Source organism: Eurypyga helias, unplaced genomic scaffold (genome assembly GCF_000690775.1).
Source record: "Eurypyga helias isolate BGI_N326 unplaced genomic scaffold, ASM69077v1 scaffold30646, whole genome shotgun sequence".
NCBI classification, from domain to species: Eukaryota; Metazoa; Chordata; class Aves; order Eurypygiformes; family Eurypygidae; genus Eurypyga; species Eurypyga helias.
This window is the reverse complement of record NW_010257722.1, coordinates 14,116-40,416: the sequence shown is the minus strand read 5'-3', so window position 1 is coordinate 40,416 and position 26,301 is coordinate 14,116. Positions and strand designations below refer to the sequence as shown.

Here is a 26,301-nt window from a genome sequence, read left to right as displayed (position 1 = left end):
TACGGATGCCTGAGCAGTTTGGCGCAACAATGCTGCACAGCACGCCCCTGGTCTCAAGCCTTTGAATTAGGCTGAAATATGTGGGATCAATTCTTGAAGCTTATGACAGTCAGAGAAGCTGGGAAAAAGCAAAAATCTAATGTGTACTTCCATTTCCAAGTTTCCATTAGATTCTACAATTTTAAGTTACATAAATCCAAAAAAACCCCATGAAAATTACTTTATAAAGGAAATGTTCATAATTGGAATAGAATCGGAAAAAATAGTTTCCAAACCCAGCTGTTCTCTGATTTTAATTCCAGTTCTAAGCATAAACCCAAATAAAAATTACAATTCTCATACTTCAGGTTTTTAAAGAAGCTGTAATCTGTGACTGAATGTATGGCCAATTAACCACAGTTTCATGTTTAGCTCTGTATTTTTGCCTGGAATATTTTACAATTCTGTTGATTTGGTTCTTCCTGATGCTGTCTCTTCTTCCCAGAAGATCTGCTGTAAAACCTTTTTGCCTAAGCTCCCACTAAGGGCCTCAAGAACAAATGTACGTCGCCAGTGTCGACATAATACCTTTGAAAACGTGGTTCCATCTTATGCGGGCAGAGTGATGGACGGCCCAATCCTGTATTACTTTTATTGTTCTCTCAGTGTTTTTTATCTACAAAACCAACAGGAGCCTCCTCTGAGAATGAAGATCATTGCAGGAGTAGGGCCATGAGCAGCACACGTGTGTGCCACCAGCTTCCCCATCATTTTCTTGTTCTTATGGATATATTTACAGTCATCTGGCCCTCCTCTACAGAGGGTGGGAGATGAAGACTTTTCTGCACTGTAGAGGTGGGTTTTGCCGGCAGTTTAATTTCTCCGGGGTTCTTAGGACAGTTTGGGGATTTTTGTCCTTTGGTGGGAGACTCATCCTTTCTCTTTCTCCATTAATAGTGAACAACTGTTATGCTCATCCCAGCCATGTCTAAGAAGTGTTGGCCAGACCTAACCATAACATATCCCTCTACAGGGAGACTACCCAAAAAAGGAAAGAAGGAAGGACTGTTCACTTTGGCTTACAAAAATGGTGCTCAAAGAAAAGAAATACAGTTGATTATTCCAGAAATAGGTTAGAAGAAAATATCAGTGTTTCATGTTTCCCATAGCTAGTAAATGGTCATGTAGTGACTGTGCCTTATTTACACGTACCACATACAGGTACCACATACCGTTTCCACATTCACAGTAGTGATTTATATATACAAAAAAAATATTTTCAGAGCTGTTACAAGAGTTAGAAATGACAGTTTTTACATGTCTGTTATTAATAATGATTTTTTAACAGCATCCAGAGCAATAACAACAGATTGTTGAGTTTCCAGGAGACTATGTCTAAGTTTGGGCTCAAAATATTTTCAATAAAATATACATGAACCTTTAAAAATATGTACACTGTTTGTCCTTTTCAGACTTGAAAACGCTAGCATGTACAAAGTTTGAACACTGCTGTGACCCAGTAAAACTTTGCCTCAGAACATCTCTCTGTTTTGCAATTCAGCAACGAATTGCTCAATTTAAATGAAGGCTTTGTTCTGACCCATTTTAATCATGCAGATAATCTCAAAAGAAATCAGAAGTGATCTGGATTTGACCCAAATTCCACACCTTCTTTCCACCCATATTTGAGGTACAGAAAAGTGAATGTATGTATAAAAAGTCTAACTGCATGCTGGTTTTTTCTTTGACTTAACAGAGAGAAAAGTAACAGGACACTTGGATACTACAGTATTATTTATGAAGCTCATTCCTGTAAGAAACTGCGCTTAGGAGAGGAATAGGTCAGTTAGAGGAGAGAAAAACAGTTTGGTGCAGTCAGTGGTCATGGCTGGGAAAAAAACCTGCGTTAAATATTGCCAACACTTACTCTGAATGTACGAGTTACATTATTGAAATCTGTGCTTCAGTAAAAACCAAAAAGGGAGGTAGCCCCGAGGCTACAAACTTCACAAACCTGTACGTTGCTAACAATACTTCAAACCCTACAGACCGCTTGCCTTTAATGCACTTGGAACAGGCACTTATTGAATATGTTTTTATTTACTGTAAGCGAAGCGTCTGATACACCGCAGCTGACCATACAACTGTGCAACAACTTACTGTCATTTTCCTAATGCCAAATCTGCTATGCCAATGATTTTTTTTTTTTTAAAAACAACTGTTGTAAAACACACTGTCAGACTGCGAACACAGAAAACTAGCAACGGGATGCTTGTCCATGTGACGGGATAACAGACAAGTCTGAATTCTTTTCCCCTTTGACAACCTGTTCGAACAAAATGGAGGAGGAAAAAAAGGAAGGATAATTACATGAGAAGTGGCAGCAGTGTTGGTTAAGGTGGTGCCATCTGACACAGCGGACATCTGGCTCAAGGTTGGGGAAGGTGTTTCAGAGCAGTCAGTGGTATCATAGCTACAAGCCCGCAGCTCATCTAGAATGGCCGTGGAGGACTCACTCACTGTGCGGGAGGAGCACTCACTCATGGCAGAGTCTGTGCTCACAGAGGCTGTCTCGTTCCTGCGGATAATACTCTCGGAAGCTAGGTACGGGCATTTATATGAAAACTGTGAAAGGGCTGGGGCTTTATAAAAGCGTGAAGGCAAAAAATCATCAAGCGTTGGCAAAGAATATGGTACTAGATGGGTGCCACTGTCTGGTGAGAAAGAGGCTCTGTTAACTGGTACCACAGGAGGAGGAAGAGGCAGTGGAGAAGCTTCTGTTGTTGTTTGTCTGTGTGTCTGTGAAGCATTTACCTCCATCACAGGGGCAGTTACATTCTGGTTTCCAAGCTGAGATTTGAGGGAAAAAAAAAAAAATAAGAAAAGAAACAGATTACCAAATTAATAAAAAACTTTTCCCTTTGCCTCTTGCTGTGTGTAGGAGAATTACAAAAGTTTTTCAGCAGCCCTAGGAAGTTCACATTCACATGGATTAGGAAATAAATCAACCACGCTCTATATTAAAGTAGGAAAACATCACAGAAATGAATGCATCAAATACTAGTGGAAGCAATGCCAGAAACCATAGTGTGCTGGGGATGAATATTCACAATGTGGCGCATATATTAATGATCTTAGTTGTGCATTGAGAAGGTTCACGCTGTTTTATACTCCACATAAACGTGAGGCTAGAGAACGTTCACGTTCCTTTTGCCTGTAAAAGGAAAAAAGGGCCTGCAAGTCTGATCTCTGTAAATGTTGATCTCCTTCGGCAAAGGCCAGGTATCATTTTGAAATCAACTGTGATACACAGATGGGCAGGGCAGCAAGCTAAATGGAACCACTAACAGGCCATATGAACATTCGATATAAGCAAGAGGTTGCAGACATTTTTGCCTCTTGTGACTAAATATATCTTCTCCACTGCCTCGCTAATACAAATGTTTGGATGATTTTAGAATTTCCGAGCACCCTGGAAGCACCCTGTGAGCCTACTGGATAAGGATTACACATAGGAGCCTTTTCAACATTACAAGACATCAGGATCGTTAGGGTAACTGGTATAAATCTGAGGAACAACAAAGAGTGGGAGCACAAAAACAGGACAGGGATGACTTTGTACTGAAACAAAGCATACCAGTTGTTTGGCTTCGGCATAATTCCTTAAAAGTGTAAGGGAACATCCTCATGACATGAGAATGCTGCCGAAAAATGCCGCTGCTCATAGAGTATGAGGGTTATGTTCTGCTATTTCACATCAGTCACAGGACACTGGGTTTAAACTAGTCCTGAGACTGGCTTTTTGCATATGCAGCTTCTTGTTGAATTAAAGATACATGCGTGAAAAGCATGTTGGCATCCAATCTTTGTTAAACAGCTGCACAAATCCTTCTGTGCTGCCTGTTAGCCACAAGCTTTCAACCAGTTCCTGAAGTATGTCAAAATACTGCCTACTTCAGCACTAATGGTTTCACTTTTGATAAGGCCGAGGAATTCTAGCAGGGAAAGTGTTTGGGATTTAAAATCTATGTGAAACAGAGGACAGTGAGGTACCATATGCAGTAATTAACAACTCGAAAAAGCAACATTTACTCATAGATATCACATTGTTACCAGCATTATTATGGTTATCTCCTCAGAATATGCAGATATCTTTAACCCTAATAATTCAAAAATATTTTAAACCATCAGATTAAAATGCCACTCTGGCATTTTAATCCAAAATCTGAAAATATCTTTTAAGGCCCTTACAGAAGACTTGGAACACAACCCAGATTGTGCTACTTATGAGAGGTCACGGGGGGTCCAGTTCCATAATTCTTGCTAAGATCAACTAGAATTTGCACAAATAACCTTACTGAGGTCAATGGGACCATCCCTACGAATAAGCAGTTCAGAAAAGAATCTTAAGCATGTGAACAGATATCCATCACTTGTTCCAAATGGTTCATTGGCATTACTGGACCCCCAGGGTACACAAAAATAGCCACAAGCTGCTGTTAAAATCTGCAGCTAAAAGAGCAAAGAAATTCATTACAATGGCCTAAAATCCAAATCTTCTTCACAGCAATGTTTTAAATCTATAATTAAAAAAAAAAATAGTCTTTCCATAGCATAAATTGGAATAGATTGCTACTTAATCAGAAAATCAATAATTGAATGTACGACTGTAAAAGGAGATATGATTTTTGAGAGTTAATTAATTTGCCAATAGAAAATTCAGAAGAACAATGGAATACTATTAAAATAATTTCATGAAAAGAAATCACATGCAGATGTGAAACAGCTGGTAATACAGCATGGCATATCAGGGGCTTAAGTTGTGTGCATTTATGTAGACATATAAGAAAGAGTAAACTCACCTCACAGGTACATAAAGGGAAGACAGAACCATCATTCATGATGAATTCCATCATCCATGTCATAATTCAGGATCTCCAGGAAAAGACATGAACCAGGAGATCATAATGCAATTATGAGGCAGAGCCAGTACGAAGATCTTGAGACCATATATTCTCACAGATTCCCTAAGTAGGAAAGTTACATATGGCTGAGCCAAAACATGTAAATTGATCTCTAAATTGTTAAAACAAGAGGAAGTTTTTGAGACTTGAGGAACCTAGTAAGCCTTCTGGCTTTGAAGATTGCCTGCAAGCTTGAGAAAAGAAGGGAGGGACAACACAAGAACAGATATTCAGGGTGCATCCAGAGAGCTAGTGAAATTGAATTCTTGAATAGTTAAATTCATTGTGTTTGGCAAACAATAGCCAATTTCATCAATTCAAACCCTTAAAAAGAATATGAAGTTACCATCCTTACAATGCTGATAGAGGCAACGCAGCAATTCTAGGTACTGATTCCCAACATAAAATTTCTCAGCTTGATAGAGTATAACTTGAACATTCTGGCTGGGTTCTATAATCCTGGCATAGGTGCAATCACCACTCTGGGCAAGAGTGGCTGAACTGGCGATTTAAAACAGCATTATTTTTGAAAACTGATTAAACCGTTTAAAAAACTGATCTCTCAACATGGAGTGTTGGTAAACTCTAAAGAGATATGTTTGGCTACTTCTAATCCATATTTTTCATTACTGTGAAAAATATGAGAATGACAAGGCTGAATGCATTCCAGAAAAACTTTTAAGACCCGTTCCATTCAGTGTGCTTCAGATTAGGTTTGTAATTGTTATAGCGCGAGAAACGCCAGCAGAGGTCAGGCGGATTAAATGCCAAACAAGTACTTAATCAATCAGAATGATGAAAAACTAGTTAGACTACATTATTATCTTGGGTTGTGGAACAACGCTTGAGAGAGAGAAATAAATGTCAACAGTCTTGAAGTGAATTGAAGGTCTCAAGCGCAGCTTTTTGCTGGTTCTTGGGAATGTTCACCTTCCATCAGATAGTAAAATGTCAGGCCTGAAGAATAAAGTTTCTACCCAATTCACATGAAATTGACAGGTGACCCTCGTATGGGTTTCAAAACTCTCTCACTTTAATACAGGATCTGTGGGGAGTGTGCGAGATTACTAATGACACCAAAGTACTGGCCTTGCTTCAACAGTCAAGACACAGATAAGGAGACTCAGAGATAAGTGAATAAACTCATTTTGTTAATAGATAGCAGAGTTTAGTAGTCAACAATCAAATGACACCCATACACTTGCACAAATGGGTAAAAATACCTCTATTTTTAATTATTAAAAGCTGATGTCAAAATCTCCAAACCATTGCTACAAGTTATCTATCCCTATGCCCATTTTTACTACCTAGCCATCTTATTCCATCTTGGTTTAAGGAGGTGGAATTCCACCTTTGTGCAAAACCACACTGCTGATGCAGAACTTAAAATGAAAATGATGTGCTTGGTTTCCTTTGCCTGCCGTCTGTCCCCAGAACACAGAAACCTGTCTGCTCTCCCTTCTACATCACTCAATACACTGTCAGTACCTAACAAACAGTAGCGTCTGTATTAGATAAACTGATCCAGAAACAGGTTTTCTTGAGTTCCAGGCTTATTTTCTTTGATCCACTTGTCTAACGCTATAAGGTTGGTAAAAGAAACACTTTCATAAACACCTAGGATGATAGTTTTTACTCATCCAGGTCAGCAGGATTAAATCAAGTGTTCGCTCATTCATGGAATTCAAACAAACAGGACAAATGTTTTGCGTCCTCAGTTTTAGAGAGCAGTACCTAGAACAACAGGACACTTCTGGATCCAGGAACAAAATGAACATAAAAATACCAGGTGTTTATTTCAGAAGATGCAGCTCAGAATTCTTCGTCAGTTTAGAACTTTCACTTGTAAGTTTGGACAAAAGAATTCACCTCTGTCAGTCTCATACTAAGAAATACTCATTTCTCTGTTGAAATAGATTAGGTTATTTCTCCCATATCTGTAGCAGCAGCAGCTGCTGAGACTATAATAATGAAAAAACCCCTTATATTGAGTAACTTGAATGCATCTTTTCTCATATATACTTTAAAGGGGTTTATCCTTTCTCGGAGTAGGAGTGTTTACAAAATGTCACTTGGTGAGTCATGCCACACTTCTGCTTGATCCTAAAGTTTCAGCAGATAAGCTCTGAAATGAAGTGCCGATAGGAGCACAAACACAATAGGATACATGGAAGAATACTGTAAACGGTTGTGCATGAACTTGGACCATGTAAGCTCTCTCTTGGTTGAATTTTTCCACACTTTGTGACATACTATATTTGTACATGTACTCTACACACATGCACAGTATTTCTCATTCACCACCTCATAAGAAGAGGTGCCTCATTCTCCTCCACATACATAAACCCACATGCAGAGGCAGAGTCGTTTGTTTTTACAGTGCCTTTTGGAACGTATTTGGGTTTTGAGTTTCTCTGGCAGCTTTGAACAGTGTTGGTGGGCCTAATCTACAGACTGAGAACTTCCCTAGAGCACATAGCTTAACATAACCCCCTATGATCTGCATATGCAAAAGCATTTTAACTGATGTAGAGAGTCCTGTAGAGCTTGCAAATCTAAAGTAATTTTTAAAATCAAAGGACTATCACGCATAGTATACTGAAAGTTAATTTGTCCATGGGAGAAAAATTGTGAACTTTTCAAGTACCGTGAAACATAGCACTAAAGGGGATGATCATTTCTGCCATTAGTTAGAACAGTTCCAAGATTTCAACCACAGCTCTGAGTCAGAAAATAAATCTTTTTAAACATGTAGCTGAGGCCTTCATTTCTAACTGTAGCCCAGGGCCTCCTGGCTTTGGGACCTCACCTGATGCAGAATTTTGCACCGCTGATTTGTATTCTAGTTTTAGGTATGTATTTTAAACACAGAACTAGCAAAACCCACTGGCCCCATGACTTGATGGTGATGCCAGATACACCTCTTCACACTAATGTTTAGAATTTATGTCAAAGTTGAACACCAGGGTGGATGTCAGCTGAATTTTGCAGGCAAGAGATCAATAAACGCTTGCAGTTTGAAAAGCTGGCTGCATTCCTTAATGATCCCTGTGATCAACTGAAATTTTTATCATTTTAGTCTCAAAGGAATTCAGTTGCCAAATTTTTGATCATTCTTCCCACACACTGAAACCAAGGAGAAAGCAGAAAAGTAAGTGTAGGTTTGCCAAACAAGTCACAGCTACTCTTCTGACTTTTGTTGGTTTATAGTGAAACTAATCCAGATTCTAAAATAAAAAGAAATTGCAAAATGTGTTTTGAATTTTCAGATTCTAAAAAAAAAAAAAACCCCAACCCAAAAAAACCCACCAAACCACAACCCCAGTAGCTAGGAAATAAATTACTTTTAGTCATTCTGATTAGAGTTTTATTCTGGATCATAAAAAAAGGTATTTCCCCTAATTCTTGCTAGCCATCATAAAACTACTTTCTGTGTGAGAGACACGCTGATTTATCTGAGCATATGTAATGCATCATATGGCTAACAGGCTGAAAAACTGTTTTTAAGTGAGAACATAGACACATAAATTTTATTAGCTACACCTACACCTGTTCTACTGTCTGACTGTATCCACTGATGCCCACGTTTAAAAGGCTTGCAAGCCTACCTCCTATAATCTTCATACCTACTCTATCTACCAGAAAAAGCTCTTGCTCAGCCTTCATTAGTTTCCGACATCATTTCTTTACCGTTGCTGGAACTGACTCATTCTACTTGACAAAAATCACCAAGAAGCAAACTGGTACTTCTCATGGGTAAAGCAACTTGTTTTCTCTCCAAATGCCTAAAGTTTATGTAGCCTAATAGAAGGGGTTAAGATGATAGTTTTGCCTCTAATCTTGAGAAGGACAAATGTGATTAATTCTTGTGTGCTCCCATTTGTTAAAAGAGTGAAATCAAAAGGATCACTGCAGGTTTTTGCCATATAATTTCACAGAGCTTTGTCCCGATGAAAAATTTTACTTGGGAGCTGAAGGAGGGAATCGACATATTTCAACTTGTAAAACTATCCTGTAGCTAATGCAGATATTTGTGGCTTCCAGAGTAAAGACGTGGCTGAATGTGAATCTCTGAAAGAACAGATGTGTTACTACTATGGACAATAGGGCTGTCAGTGGACTTCAAATTTGCGAGATTGTGCCGTATTTACTTCAGAGTAGCCCCACCGATTTCAGCAGAACTGGCTGAACAAAAACACACCATAATGGGACCCTCTCTCAGACAAAGCTTTCAGGCAGACGTGGCTAGACCTCTAGCAATCCCTACTGCCAAGTGAAGGGCTTTCAAACTCAGATAAGCTGGTACATTTGTAGATATCCTAGAATAATTAATTACCTGTTAAAATAAAAAAATCTTAACATGATTAGGTAAAGCAGAGTAGAAATTACAAGTTTATTCAGAGCTCTTCTTCTGCCTAGTATGTATTCACTGCTGCTTTATTGCTCCCAGGCTTATTTGACTCAGTATCTTTCTGAATGGCAAAAACCCCTGCTTGGACTCCTCTGGTCCTGTACTGTTTGCTTGATACTCCAACTTCTCCTGGAGGAGATCAATAAAATTAACAGAGAATTTTCATCTCAGTAGGCATAGGGTATTGTGGAAACAGAAGGACTTCAGAGTTCAGTGCCCTGTGATGTTTCATGTAGAGGTGGCTGACAAAAGATTTTATCAACTCATTTTCATTGAAAAGCGCTATGGCACAGGACATGTAGGGAGACAGCTGTGACTAGCCTTGCAGAAATGCCGACTGAGAAAATATATATTTTTGGTGATCTTAGCAAACTGGCAGAGCTACATTTGTAGAACCCCGCCCCCCAACCCAACCCTTTTCTATCCATACTTGATCCTTCCAGCAGCTATGGCAGCATAACGCTTTAATACAACCCCCTCTAGGAAGAGCCACTTAGGCAGATGCATCACCTACAATTCACTGATTTCCTACTGTGCATTTGCACTCTATGAAATGCTCACAAAGAAACAAAGAAGTCTACCTTCCAGCTCAGCTGGTTTTGTTTTGGGTTTTGTTTTAAATATACCCTTCGAAAAACTTCTGGTTCTGTTCAGTTCTGTTTTGATCCATGTGACAGGTAGTTTTACCCAGAAAACAGAAGGTCTAACTTCAAAAGTATAACTAAACAGAGGGTTATTAAGTGATTCACGAATTATCTAAAATAAAAGGTGGAAAAATTAAATATACCACATGACATTCTGCAGCCTGTGAAGAAGGAAGAGCTGTAGACATTTGTCCCAAATCCTTTGAAGACATCTTTGAAGTGTCTGGAGAAATACTAGGTGGATGTTCTTGGATTTCAGGCTCTGCTTTAGTGTCAGGGGTGGGAGCTATCTGAACGGAAAGAGATGCTGTGTGTATCTCAGGCACGGGGTTACAGGCAGGTGAGACAGGCCTTTGTGGAAATACTGGCACTTCAACAGGCTGGAGCTGTTGCCGTGTATTACAACAAACGCTACTCGCTGGGTCACGTGTCCGGGTTAATTTCAGGGTAGATACTCTACGTTTTTGAGACTGTTGCCTTTGGCCTTGATGGAGAGTAGTACTAATACCAGCTACTGTGCCTGTGCCTGCACCGGAGGTTGAGGTCAGTGGTTTAGTGATTTTTTGTGCATAGCAAACACTTGTGTTAGACATTTGAGAAGACGTTGTCTCCTGGACAGACTTCTCGTTAGTGTAATAGGCAGTATCTGCAGGGGGGTGTTTAGATGGACCGGTTGTTACTGCCTGGAGATTAATTTTGTTCTCGTGATTAGTTACACTTGCTTTCCAAAAACTTTCTTTTCTAGGGGGTGGCAGAGGTGCCTTATTTGCCAAAAGCATCCACACACAGCAAAATAACATTGAAGAAGAAACAGAAAGAAAGTAAACGTTAGCAGGAAATATAACTCAGTTTGATTTTTATCTTTATTTAAAGGAACTAGCATCTTAAGGGGCTTCATCCCAACACTGCTCAATTCAACGGGCAATTGAACTGGTCAGGTGCCCACCACCTTTTGCTGTGCAGGGCTGTACAGCTTGTGTTTAGAAAGCCAGATGTTTTGCTCACAGTAAACTGGGATCAGAAGGGAGTCCACAATAGTCCAATTTCTTTTAAAAAACCCAATTGTTACACGGTATAAGAATTATCACTGTGAAATTGTTCCGATATATAATTTCCAAAAGGTACTCCTTGATCTTAGACAACAAGCTATTATTCACAGGTAACACAAATATAAAACACACAGAGCCTCTTAAACCTTTGAATTAAAATAGTAAGAGAGTCAGAATTGGCATTGGTATCTTGATCTTTTTTGGACAGACAAATGGTTTCCAAATTAAGTGACTTTTTTAGTGTGCTCTAATTGTTCTGCACAACAGGCAGAAACATTGTCTATCTTATAATTACTACACTTTTATCCTCAGATATTATTTTGATGACCGATGTATTTCTCTGATAGTAAAATATTAATAAGTACTCTTTGAAGTCTGAGAACACTCCTAGAAAGCTTTTATTTGTGTATGACCTACTTTTATTTAGCTGGCTGCCTTGTTCATGGAAAGCAATTTCTGGTAATTAACCTGGAGCCATGCATCCTGTGTGGAGTATACTTTATCTATGCAGTAAAAGTTTGTAAGGACCCTTATGAACAGGTGATTACCACTATCTGGAAGACATCAGGACAAAGATCAAAGGGGTGTCCCATCTACATATGCTATCCCCCAAGAATAAACCACACACAAATGCCACAGCATGAAACTTGGTGTGTTCAGTTTTACCTGAGGTGGTGATTTTTTATCCTGAAGATTTGGTCGCACGCTCCTAAAACCTTTTGCTGTAAGGGATGAACTGCTAGCATCTCCATTCAGTGTCTCTCTACTTCCATCGTTGTAAGATCTCCAAGCTTTTGTGAGGGGAAAAAAATGAATAAAATATTTCTTGGTTTTTGGGATTAGTAGATTTCTATATTGCTAGCACCACAGCTACCCAGCTATTAAACCGACTGGAGCACTTTAGCTACTACACGACTGATGTTGCTGCTGCTATTGCCGTGGAAGTTACAAGAACAGGGTTAAAACTTACACTTTACAAAATTTAGAAAACTCAAGCATTGGCAATATTGCTGATAACAGTTGGGCACCTCCCCACAACATTCATACAGACTCTGGGTTTTGACCTCGGGAGTCCTTTTGAGATATTGGTGCTTCAGTCCCTGTATAAAGCAGGCTCAAGTAGTTTCATAGACGAGGTTTTTGAACTTCACAGCTGCATTGGATTTTGGAAAACATCCCAGCTCACGTGAAGTTAGTTCGTTATGGTAGTTCCACCAAATTTCACCACAATACCCGATTAGTTGTCCCAATAATGCATCTTATTTCCAAACCTGAATGACACCTCGATTTTCCAACCAACCAACCGTGTTCTGTCTCTGTCCTCAGAGCTGAAAAGCACTCAAGCCATTGTCCCAACATAGAGGGAGATACTATCCCACCTCAACAAGTTGCAGATTTGAAGTCAAAATATTGTAAGAGGCCAGGAAAAAAGTAACACATTATGTGAGCAGACAGCTTGGTGGGGTGGGCAGAACTTGCAATCCTGAGTAAGGGACTAAAAATGAAATAGCAAGTGCCACTGAAGCTAAAGGTGGCAAATTAGCAGTCTGTGTTCTCCCACACAATTCATTTTCTGACAACACATACTGTGTTACAGGAAGTACTGCTTTTAAATGAGACCTGAATTTGAGGTCTTAACCACTTGCAAGTATTTTTACAATTTCAGTGGTGCTTTCCTTAAAGAATGTGGATGTATGGAGTAATGAGATAGCTTATTAATGGAGTATTGTTATAATCCATCCACTTACACGGTATTACAATGATACATAAATAACACAGCGCTTATTTACCTGAATCTGGAGAGTGAGAATCAGACCCTGAAAAAGAAACATCCAACATTAATTTGTGTTAGGAATACAAACACAATGACACACCTTGAAAAACATGTAGCAATCTTTTTCTTCAGCTACCTAATTCCCTAATTCCTAGGCACACCTCAGAATATTAGGCCATAGGTAACTGCAATGTTTATTGCTCAAATTCTACAGGAGGTTGTAGTATGCTGAGAGTTACTGTTATTTAATCACTGTTATTTCAAATAGCCAATAATAAACATTTGCTGTGGGGTTTTTTCCAGTAAATACTGTGATATGCTACCATCAAAAATCTAGATATCAAAAGAAATAACATTGCTTTAAGATGAGCTGGAAAGGTTTAATTCAAACCCAAGAAAGATGCCTACAGATTCTGTCAGGGTTTTCTCTCCCCCTTCACACCAGAATGTGTGATGCTTTCTTCATCACTTCAAAGCAAAACACAGAAACTGATACATACATACTGCCAGTACAGAACAGATCTGAAATTCTGGTGGGTTTTTTTTTTTTGCTTACTTGTAGATATATTAGTGCTTTTTCTCCTAAGGAAACTAAAATTGTGATATCACTAAACAAATTAAAAGTATTTTATTAAAAAATAATTGTAGTACTTAGAGCACTCCTTATCCCCAATTTTAAGTGCAACCAAGCAAGGCATTAAGAGGCTTGTACTGCATGCTTAAATGATAAAAATCTGTTGGAAAGACTGCTGAGAAATAAGAACCCAATGTTTTCTCAAATTTAAATATATGCAGGAATAACCCAATAACCCTTCCACTATCCTTATAAAGTGTAGCAACCACATTTTTATTTTGCTTCATAAATTCTAACAGTTCTTTTTCCTGGGTGTTAGTCCTCTATTTGAAAAGATCTATAAAACAAAGACTTCTCCTTGCAATTATTTTCTGGCTCATTCTTTATTCAGCTGCCTGCATTATTCTTGTTTGGTGTAAGCACTCCATGTTCAGATTGGCACACATTTTTACACCACTCAAGATTCTTTACTGATTTATATCTACAACTCCTTAAACTTGGGCAGCTGATACCCATTAAGGTTTAGTTTTGCAAAACCAGACATGAGTATTGCTGAGAAGCAGCTCTGCCTGTCTGCTGAATATTCTGCATGTTTTTATTGTTTCAAATATTTTTAGGAAAACCTGCTCGATAAATGATGTTTTAAAAGTTAATCTGGCTTTTGATGATCATTTTACAACATTCAGATTCTTTTCCTGGAGAAAAGTTTATAAATCAAGTTGTAATAAATAAAACCTACTTTTCATGCTATATAATCTTGAACAAAACTGGGGATATGAGACCCAAAACATGTATCAAAGGCAAAATTAATTTATAAATAACTGAATTTTCGTAAGTCTTCCTAATTTTTTTTTTTTCATTAATGGCTACTAAGCAGAGGCAGAGAGAAATAAGACTACTTTTTAAAGCAGCTTTGTAGAAGTAAGAAACAGACCTGTCAGTGGAATAGAAAATACGGTTACCCTTCTCTTCCCCGCAGAGTAACGTTGCAGGAGTGCGTAACGCTAGAGAAAAGCCATTCAGGAGCAGTATCTCACTTGTTAGCGGTTATACCTGAGGCCAACAGGTTTGGAGAACTCTGAACTCTCTTCACAGCTGTTAATGTGACAGACATTGCAGCACGTTTGCGAGCACACCCACCGCTATCTGGAAGCACAAAACAATAGACAGCAGCCCCAGACAAAGGGAGCAAGCACATGCAATGTATCACAGTGTGAGATACACCAAACATCCACGTACATGAGCATGCCGTTAGGGAACTGCTGCAGGAACGTGTAAATTGCAGGTTTTGCAGATTAGCAGAATACATAAGATTTCACAGGCTTTAAGCACCTGGGAACCTCACAGAAAGTAAGTAAAGTAAGCAATATTTAATACTTAATCCACTAGAGAAATATATACATTCTGTTACCTGAAAGGCTGCTTAATTATAGCTAATTAATGAAAACAAACAAGTAATCAAGATGAAGGATTGAACATTCCAGAGCAATATAAATCAATAATCTGCACTGTAAAATCATTTCATTGTGTGCATTAGAAAGACACCATTCATAAACAAAGCTTATGTTTGATCAGCTGACAAAGGGCTTTTGTTTAGTCTTTTGAATCCTGGAAGATCAAGGAAGAAAATTACAAGGGATGGCATAATTTTTTTTGTTGTTTTGTTAGAACTTCCTTGTTCTCCCTTCCCTCTCTTTTTTAGCTAATGGAAGATGAAAAAATTGTATGTCTGAAACCCAGCAACATCCTGAGGGAAAGATTAGAAATCTCACATCACTCCAAACAATGAGGAATGGAAAAACCTTTCTTCTGGATCTTGCATGACTCCTTCCTTTTCCTTAGTCTCAGCTTCTCTCTCACTCAGAGCTGTCAGTCTGTTTTATAAATAATTTGTTGTTATTAGAAGGTAGCTTTCTCACAACTTAACTTTTTAGCAACTCTATCACAGTTGTAAAAGCAATATAATAAATATTTTTCTTTATTATATTTAACTAGGATATTATTCTGCTCTTCAATATGAAGTTCTTCCCAGAGAGGGTGGTGAAGCACTGGGACAGGTTGCCCAGAGCAGCTGTGGATGCCCCATCCCTGGAAGTGTCCAAAGCCAGGCTGGATGAGGCTTTGAGCAACCTGGTCTAGTGGAAGGTGTCCCTGCCCATGGCAGGGGGGTTGGAACTGGATGGTCTTTAAGGTCCCTTCCAACCCAAACCGTTCTGTGAATGTAATAATTATTTTATTTTTTATTTTTGATATTACTGACATTTCATACTGGGCCCTACTGAAGTCAAAAAGAACCACAACTACAATAGAAGCCCTAAGATTTTTTATATCTATGTCCTATGATGGAGTTTTATAAAATTATGCTTAAGGATGACTTGCAACTTATTAGTAGAAGGTATTTGCTATGACAGCAGTAATTGGAGCCACAGAGACATCTTTAACCCACATCTGCAAGAGAAGTGAGCTCCTGGTATTTCTTTGCTCATTCCAATATTCCCCTGAAATAGCAGGGCCCTCTGGCCACAGCTCTTGCAGGATATGCACTAAGTAGTTGTTAACGTTGGCAAACATCAGAGCCGCTGCCCCAGGTGTAAGTGGTTCCAAAGACTCACTGCCAAGTCCAAATCTCAAGGTAAGAGGTCAAATGAGTTCAGCCAGCAATAGTTGAAAGCAATACATTATCCACAATTAATTACTGGTGTTGTATATGTGAAATTAAGACAAAGGCTATGAAATGTGCACATTTGTTTTAGTTTGCTTACAGAAATACAGAATGGAATTGGTAATAAAAATCACATTTTCCATTCTTGTATTCCCTCCCTGACATACAGCAGCAGTAATTCCAGGGAGATTTGATGGTGTGTTGATACTGAGGTTCTGTTCTTACCTGAATATTGGCAGACTTTGACAGCATACTTTATGTGATTAATACAAGCTAACAGGCAAACAATTTTGTTATACTGTCACGTCTTTTATTCAAATAAATGCTTTTTGTGTATTTTTTCCAAGAACTACCTTCCTGAATTTCAGGATAGAAAAACTGAAGTGGGAGGAAAGCAAGACAATGAGAAAACTGACTACAAATATTTAATCTTCGTAAATTCAAGAAATTCGGCTTCAAATTGATTTTTGATACATAACTGCACAAATATACCATACTGAGTTGTGCAAAATTTCTAATAAATTACAAATGTGCATGGGCAAGCACTTCTTTACGCATGATGGACTCCATCTTCCCATCTTTGTTCAGACCTGTCTCCCATTAAGTCAAGGGCATCATATCTGCAAGAGGATCAGAAGAATCTGCACAACTGCCTCAAAAGAGACAGTTTTCACATAGCTTCCTTTATCTGCATGGCCTTACACAGTTGAATCTCAAGAGGGTTATTCCAGCCTGTATTCCTTTTTCATAACTGCATCCCATTTCCAGCAAATATTAACTATATTCACCCAGATTCTTTGTCCAAATAACACCAAAAAGCTCTTTCTAGAGAACAGAGATTTCAAAAACATTAAGGGTGGGTGAATTTATGATAATATGCTCATTTCACTTGCAAACTATAAGCAGTTAATATTTCACAGCTGTTACTCAAGGAACAAAACGAGGATATGTGAAACAATCAATACAAAATGCACACAAATATAGAAATAATTAAATGTGTGCGAATACGTGTACACATATGCACGGTTCTCTGATCTTTTGACATCACAAATGCTTCAGGAGCAAGATTCCTGTCTTCCTAGGCATCGTTTTAACACTGAAGCAAAGAAGTCCTGAATCAGCTAAGGCCTGCAAGAAGTAACAGGATATGAATCTGGGCAATAATTCACAATCAAAACAGCTGCCTAAAACGCAAGTCCAGCTCAGATCAGGACGTAGCACGTTGGTGCCCAGATATTCTTTTGTAAGCCCTACATACCTAACATTGACAACACAGGTGAATGTACTGATACTTGGTTCTTTGATGCTGCTAAATTACAGCAAATAATGATTTAAAAATAATTTTTTAATAGAATGCCTGAAACACTCAACCCCACCTAATCTGCTTTAGTGATCTAAAAGCGGTTTCACAATCTATTCAGGAACTCTGCAGGGACCCAAGAGTTTCTGTTCTTGTCTCCCAGACAAAATGTAAGAGATCAGTTCGTGTGATGACTTCCATTAATAATTTTAACAAACACAAAATATTTGAAGTCTTCCAGGTCTGCATACTTTTTCATATTTGGCTGCTCTTTATGTGCTTCATCTCCTGCAAATAGTTAACTTGTTTAATAATTTTAAAGTGAGATGCATTTATCAAGAATTATCTGTGTGAAACTCACTCAAAATATTTGCAAACGGACACTAAAAATCTGGTTTAGCATATTGACTTGTATCCATTCATTATTCCTCGATGCGATTACCTCTCAGCTATGCATGCACATACGTAGAACAAACAATAAGCACATTTAACCTGTGTTTTCATCTGATGCAAGCTTCACCGGTGGTTCGGGTTTTCTGTGACTTAGTTTCTCAAAATGTCTCACCAAGTTAATGATGTTCATCAAATAAGTGAAATACTTGAAGACTTGCTGATGAAACCCCCTATATATAGTTTAAAATATTATTCTGTTGCTGATTGCTTCGTCTGGGTTTAAAAAGGTACACATTCTATTAGACTACTATTTTTAAATTATGACAACATTTGAACACGAAAAGAAACTATAAGCCAAATTACCCTTGGTACTTCTGAAAACCTCCCCTACATCTTACGTCTATTTCTTTGCTTTTGCAAACATGTTTAATTGCCTTATGCTGTTGAATGTTCCTTCCTAACATGTGGTACAGAATTAACATCAAATGCTAAAAAATCCCTCCCATATATGGCAGAGTATTGAAAACCAAAGCTCTTCAAAACATTTTCTCTGTAGACAAAAATATCTTCCGCAGGGTTCACTGAGACAGACTGCCAAGTCTGCAGCCACAGGGAACACTGGATTAGAGGAGCCCACTGTAAGCAGTAGATTTACTTTTTCTTTTTAAAGCTGCATATACGCTAGCTTTGCCACTTCAGCAGTTACTGCCATCGAACGAGAGTGCCCATTCATCTGCAGGAGTAATTAATGAAATGCATATTTTAAAACAAACTAGAGGCCAATCGATAGTATCTGATAACCTCTAACTGCATCATGCACAATTTTTTCTTTCATAAGAGAAAGAAGAATCTAGACCAGAACACCATGCAAAACAGCTTCCACCACAGTCACTCTCCTCCTTAGTAAAGTGATGCTTTTTCAACAGATAGTTCCAAGATGTTTGTTTTTACACCCTATGCACAAGATTTTTTTTTTTTTTTTTTTTTTTCCAGTCGGGAAACAATCTACATCAACAGAACTGATAGGAAATACCACATTTTTGTGTCAATACCTCTTTTTAATGCAGCTGGTAACATGCACATTACTATCAAAGCATACGCAAGATGAAAAATGTTTTCCCTGTGCAAGTAAAGTTCAGCTTACAATCATGCTATCCTTACGTAACTGGAAAGGATTTCAGGTGTCTTCAGGTCTTTTGAGTCTGTTTTCAAGGCTCCTGTGTGATCAGAAGACTACCAATCTCCAACAGAAGTCATTTAGCCACGTAGATTACTTAAATCATATGTCTATTTCTCTTGAGAATTTCTAGTTTACATGAAAAATCTTAGTACAACAGAGAACAAAGTCATACTTCAGAGCTGCAGTGGCATAAACTGGCAGTTTACCGCCCTATCCACACTTTTTAAAGTAGAAGCTATAAAATTACATCTATCATATGATTGTAACTCATATGATTCCAATGCACAACGTAATCATAGCCAAATGTATGATGATTAGCTGAGTAACTTCTGAAATTAGAGTTCTAGGAAGCAAGCAATATTTCAGTACCACCTTAATTATACTGACTGACATGTTTAGGAAACATGTCCTTTCTTAAAATGCAAAAGGATAGGACAAATTTCAAATAGTATTTCCATAAATGAAAAACACATCACCCTGATTAGCATCTGTAAGTAATTGAGAAAAAACAAAACTTAGGGAAAAAACCCACAAATTCAACCAAGAAATTTCATTTCTCCCATTTATTATATTTACATATGTTGTGGTTTCAAGTAAGCCAACATATTTTAAGCTTGCATTTAAAAACTTGTCCTAGAACCCAGCGACTGAGTTGCAGTCGCTGTCTGAGACAACGGGAGGCAAGGAAGCCTGAGTAATATGGTCTAGATAATGGCAACCTGTGCCACGGAAAAGCTAATCCCTTTGATTCGGGGTGCGTTGCTGAAACACACAAACTGGCTTCAAAGGTAATTCAGGTCCTCAGGTCCCACATAACAGATTTTGCTTATTTAAAGTTGTCACGTCAGTTGCCATGGTGCAGCACTACAGTCAACAATAAAACCAACTGTTTGGAAGGGATGGATACATCTATCCTTGTGCCACCGTTAATCCAGATAGTTCGCCTATGGAGCATAGTTGACTGCAATTGAAAATTTACAGCTGATGCAAGTCAGGCCAGGATTCCACCACTCTGCATTCAAGAGACATATTCCCACTTCCAGCAAAAACAGCAGCACTATCTACTGACTTCAGTGATTAAGGAGCAAACACTAGTAGATTGTCACAGACTGTGAAGATAACTTCCTATAGAGTACTCCACAGGGACTTCACTTGGCCAACAGGTCTACCACAGCAACTTGAAGGAAAACACAAATCCCTCTAAGAATGAAATAGTTATTCTCATCTGACAATGCAAGTGTAGCTAATAATACAAGGTAGTATTTCTGTGGCCCATAATTTAATGACAGTAGAGAATGAAAACAAAGCATTTTTAAAGCATGTGCATTTTTTTAGGAAAATGTGATGACTTGTAACCACTTTTCCACAGCTGTTACATCCTCATACTACACATTTTTACGTAAAACATACACATAAAAAACTGATACTTGTAAACTTAAGCACAGAAAGCTAAGCATGCACGTATATTTCACAGGTCCATATATACCCATACATAGAAAAACATGTATGTAAATTTTATATATGGAATACAAATACACATAAGCAGACATACTACTGAAACATCTTGCTTAATTTGAGTTCAGCACCAACTAAAGTACTATTCGTTCATGAATATTTAAATCAATTTGGGACCCTCTCTGCTTACTGAATAACACAGAAGAGTAAAGAAAAAATCTCACAGAAGCAGCATACCTGTGTTCATTTTGACACTGGAGGATTTGCTATAAAAGTCTTCAGATTTCCTGCGGAAAATAAAACGATCTATTAATTTGCACAAGACAAGAATGTGTGGTACAAAATGGCAGCAGGACTTCTTGGAGGGGTGGAGGATCACTGGGATACAAATGACAGTCCTATTTTAACACAGCTTTAATTAAATTTGTACTGCTTGTCCTTCCAAAGTTAAAGATGAGCTGTTGCTTCCATTATAAGCTACTCTATTTTCAAGTGTTTAGTATCTCTGCTGTAAACATTTGCTCTGGGATAAAAAACTAGGGATTGACTTTTGGTCTTGAAACTATAAACCAAAAATTACTCCCGTACAGGAATAAGGAAACATTTTTATAGGCTGCTTATAAGCTTTATTCAATCCTTTGTGCAAACTGAAAGATATGAACGGTAGGTTCATATCTTAGATGGTCCAAATATATTTTAAGCAGTTGAAGTTACCAGGTCCTTTTCAACAGTTTATAAGCAGATGTGTCTGTTCTAATCCAGTCATTTAGTGTGTCTCTACAGACAACACTGACACTCATAATGTTGCTCATTGTATTGCTACGCACAAAATCAGGGCATGTGTCTTGGCATCCACAGGAATCGATGCATTTCAAAACTCCCAGTGGAGTCAATAGGTAGGAAATCAAGTCACTATACGTCAACGCACTATTTAAAGGTAATCATTTGCATCAAAATATTGTAGAATGCACACAAGGGTTGACTCTATTTAGATATCCCAGCTCTATACAGTACTTAGAAACAAACAAACAGTAAAAGCCCACAAAACCAAACTAAAACTGTAGAAAAAACATGATGCTCTACATGAGCAGACAATTTTAACCTACTGATGGTATGTCAATGGACAAAGTAGACAATACTTTCCATCTACTGCCAGTTTATGTCACAGCTTTATCTTAGGGTCAGGAGTTTTAACACCTCTTCTATCTGGGCTCTTTTATAGATAAGAGAAATGCAGTAAAGGTTTCTCATGGCATTCTGCATACTGGCCAATCTCAGCTGTATTGTTGCATATGCTGCCCACTCTAATTTACTTTACTGAGTGGGCAGACACAGTGGAGGGTCAAAATGCTGATGGCTAAAAAAAAGTCACTCTCCCTGTACGCTGCTCCCACATCTAGTTCAGGAAAAAACAAAGGGAAAAATCAGAATTTTTAATGTAATACAGCTTAAAAAAAAAAAAAAAGTTAAAAATATAAACTGTCTGACTGTGTCGGAGTAAGTTGTAAAGTATGCATGAGGGACCCTTGTAATAAAGGAGGACTCAAGATACTAATTATTACAAGTAAACAAATATAAAAACTTTTTGCAGGAACCCTTAATTAACTGTACCTCTGAGGTGACACGTATATTGTTATGTTCTCTTGTATTCATAAGGAGGCCAGATTTTCAGCTGCTTGAAAAACTTCCTGTTTTTCAGAAACTATCTGAACTCTGCTGCAGACAGAGTCGCGAAGACAGAGTGAGTCAGTTTTGTCACAAAAAAGATGCTCAACAAAATTTTTGAGAACTATGGAAATACATATGTGACAGTGAATAAAGTCTTATTACATTCTTTTATGCTGCAGCTATCATCAATCCACCTCTGAGAATTTGTGAAAGGTCTTTAAAAATTGAGTCAAATTCTGTTTTATTCATTTTTTGATAAACTCTCTTAGACTGAAATTTTGGATTTCCCTAATAGCTACAGAATATTCTTAAAGCCTCAGATTCCTACAGTGTTTTCAGGCTGCTAGAGGAGACACCATTTTGCAAACCTTCTTTGAGCTTGGAACTGAACCACTGATGGTACCGCATACGAGCTATGAAATGCAACATGATATTTATCTTCAGACCCAACAAGCACAGAACCCTTGGAACATTGCACTGCCAAAATGATTTCTAGCAGGTGGCTTTGATATATTTACATAAAGCGTGCTTATCCCGTCCTCAAGCCTTAACAGACAACACTCAATTTTAGCACTGCAGCTTTGTCCTCCCAAGATGTTTTCCACCCGAACAACTTAGGCTGCATGGCTGACACTCAGCGAGGGATTGCATACAGAGCTCTAACATTTCTACATTAATCTCATTTTGCTGAAGGACAATTTAGCCTTGCATACCGGAAAAGTATGCATGTAGAAAAGGCAATATAAGTCGCACTGGTGCAAACAGTAAGCCTTGCGTTTGGAATTCTCTGGTCCTAAGGGAGCTAAAGTAGCATTCAAATACGTAAGGACACTTGGCAGTAGAATCCAAACGAATGCAATGAACTTAGGAGTCGTATGCCTGGAAGCACTTTACTCAGTATTGTTTCAAGCAGTCTTTAAGATCCTTACTTCAAGAAAGTAGAGGGGGGAAGGGTGAAGCAGAGGGCTTTTTTTTCTTTGTACTTCTGCTCCTACTTCATTGCCTCCTGAAAATTGTTCACTGGGAATGGGTTTGTAAGTAGGTCTAACACAGACCCCGACAGAAGCGAGATGAATGTTCCGCTGGAAGCATCAGACACTCCTCACTGCCAGAAAGGATGGCCAATGATCAGCTAAGATACTCAGCTCTTAGACAGCTAACACTGTGATGGAAGGAATGACCATAACTAGTGTGTAGACACAAAGAGTTATTGGAACACAGGAGTTTGCAAAATCGGAAACTGCTGTTCAGTCACCTAGATCAGGCAGGTTTTCTACTAAGCTCACCCCTGATCTTAGATGCTGAGGTAAAAGACCACTACATTTAACCACAGAAGCATGCCTAACTTTTGCAGAGGGAGATCCAGGATTAATCTTCTATAGCTGGCTTCATCTTTCCAACGCAGTAGGATACGAATGACCGTGCTAATGCACAAAACCGGGTCTGTCAGGTTGAATACAGCTGCAGTCACCATTATTACAGTTTCCCTGAATACGTAATACATATTGCTGTGTTACTTCTTGATAACACTACAAAGATTACCTCAGCTCCGCTATACTTTGCATTGAGAGAGGCTACTGAAAACTTGTGGGAACCTCATTGACACCTGCTCTATTTTCTCCAAGAGACCCTGATAGAGTGTTGCGATCGCTGCTCCTGTTCCTGGTAAGTTCTGAAGTGTGGGGTGCTGCGGGGAGCCATTCTGTCACCCCTTCTGTTCCACATTCATGTGGAGCTATAAAAAGAGTTAGTGAGAAGTCAAGAAAGGTTTCCCCACCCTCAGTTTATTCATGAATACAAGACGCGTGTCTTTACTGTTAGAGGTTTAATTCCATTATTGAACAGATATTATAGCACCTACAGCCATGAGGTGGGAGCTCTAATATCCAACCAAACATCAACCAAATACATATGAGCAAGTGCTTTGTGAATCAAAGCCTAAATGAGTAGTAACGTGCTATTACCTGTTTTCACCTCATTCAAATAATTAAGTTAATTGTTGTTAATAATCCATAACTACCTCGGGATAGACACCATCCAAAGTCATAATATTCTTTCCATGTAAAATTCTGAAAAGAACCGGGAGGTAAACGAAAGGAGATTTTTTTTTTTTGTAAGCACATATAGAATCTCCAAAAATTATCATTACAGTTTTATTAATAACTTAATATATTGCAATTTCCTAAATGTCACATAGGAGTATCAGATCAAAGGCATCCAAGCTCATGGATAACTTCCTGGGTCTTTCTGCCTCCTGCTCTGTAGCCATGGAGTCTAGACCCCTTTGAAATCCCAGGCTTGCTAGCTGTGTAGCTAACCAGAGGGCAAACTCCAGAAAGCTCATTGCCTGCTTGCTTACATGAGTTCTGAAAGGCTCTTGGAGAACAAGATCGTAAGTTACCTTGTCTGGTATGTTTTGAATCAGAGCATAAAGACTCTATTGCTGTTGCAAAACAAGTTGGCAATTTCCACATACCTTGTGTCTGAAATAATTTTTGAACTAGTCTACTTAATATAGTCAGAGTATATTAAAAGAGGCTCAAAGAGAAAATATTTATTATTACACCCCCCCTTCCCCAACACTACCAGCCCCTACAGGCATTTTTGGTGTTAAACACTGTAGGGTAAATTGTAAGTTTGACTGGGTTGAACAAACTAAATGTTTTCCCCCAAGATATTCAAGACAACTTTTACATGATGACAGAGATGAACCAGGAAGTGGTAATGTACTAATGATTTTTTTTAACCACATTCTGAATTACCCATTATTTACTCCTTGCTACTTCACAAAATATATTGTAAGAAGCACGTTCAAAATGTAATTTTTTGATACAGAATTTATATTTATTGTAAAGCTAATCATAGTACATGCTCTTTATAGTTACCATCCTTTGTAATGAATTCTACCCCAAGGACCTTCAGTGAGAGGTGCAAGTGGCTTACAATGCAGAGTGCAGATGGATCAACAGCAGGATAGACGTGTGTGTGATCTATACTGGAACATGATAGATTTTCATTATCTTAGATACAGCAGTGTCCACCTATTTGGAGAGGACAGGAGTTTTCCAGATTTGCGTGAGAAGGAGTGTCAGGCTTTCGTTAATGCCGTTTGCCAGTTTCACAGTTTGAGCTAGAGACAGTAATTTACTTGAGAAAATTAAGGAGCCAAATCAGTCAGTGATCTTACTCCAAGGATTGTATATTCATTCAGTTTAAACATGGCAGGTGGTTTACAAACACATATGCATTAACAGGCAGGATCCTATATCCTAATCTGCACGTGGTTGTAAATTCTTCTAACCCAAACCATTAAGACTCAGCAGAGCAGTCCTGCTCTCATCTCTGCAACGGGCCAATGCACTTTTATATGCCACCTCATACCAGCGTAGGAGGGGAAAAAAAAAGTCCTGAAGGTCCCTTTGGAGCAGAGGTCTCTCCTGCTGCGCCCCTAAGCAGAAGGAATGCATACATGCAAATGTATTGTTTGTGTGAAAAGATGTCGGATGGAGCAAAGGGTGCTTACAATAAAAGATTGAGAAGGTACATTAATATACATTAATATATACAACAAGACAAGAAAATGGCTGGGAGCCTGGACTATGATCCAACCCAGCAAGGCATATGCTGAGCATATGCTTAAGCATATGCTTTTTATAGGCCCCACAGACCTATTTCGATGCTTAATGTTAAACATAAGCATAAAGAGTGTTCGCCCCAGATCGCACTGCTGCACCCTGTAAGCAGCTAAATACTCCATTTCTAATGGAAGTGTTTTCAGGTAAATAATCAGAGAACAAAACACAGGCAGCCAAATGCCAACATACCAAACTTGTAGCTTTAAATTTTGGAAAGATTGGAAAGACATCCTCATGTTACACGCAACTCATCGTACACGTTACTTGTGCACGTCATCTGCAAATGTACTCATCAGGTCATTAAACAATTGGGATGTCTGAATAATTTGTACGTGGCCATAAACTGCTACTGAACTGCAATAGATACTGCTGCTGACTACGAGGCAACTCAAGTGCATGGTCAGGGAAATCTGTACATACAAAAACTCTGTTCACTGGACCATCTGGGGAGACACAAATTACCAGGAAACACCTGGGCTGCAAAGTGCACGAGTTGGTTTGACTGGCTGGAAGAAGCTGAGATTTGTGTTTGCAGAGATTCTTTGAGAGATAGGAAAGGGATGGGTAGTTACACTGTCACAGCTGTCAAGAAATTTTGGTTGAGAGTGATGTT

General features: G+C 38.5%; 1 protein-coding gene across 1 annotated transcript in view; it reads right to left on the bottom strand.

The window, feature by feature from the left end:
• The window catches only part of LOC104511494 (sorbin and SH3 domain-containing protein 2-like), a 23,460-nt gene extending 2,792 nt beyond the window's left edge, over nucleotides 1-20,668 (bottom strand). Inside the window, exons 1-4 of the mRNA XM_010154132.1 lie at nucleotides 20,623-20,668; nucleotides 14,449-14,541; nucleotides 12,838-12,864; nucleotides 11,714-11,838 (exon numbers count right to left, since the gene is read on the bottom strand). Coding sequence (XP_010152434.1) covers nucleotides 11,714-11,838; nucleotides 12,838-12,864; nucleotides 14,449-14,541; nucleotides 20,623-20,632 — 255 coding nt within the window. The 5' untranslated portion in view covers nucleotides 20,633-20,668. The remainder of the gene's footprint in view (nucleotides 1-11,713; nucleotides 11,839-12,837; nucleotides 12,865-14,448; nucleotides 14,542-20,622) is intronic.
• Between the last annotated feature and the right edge of the window lie 5,633 nt (nucleotides 20,669-26,301).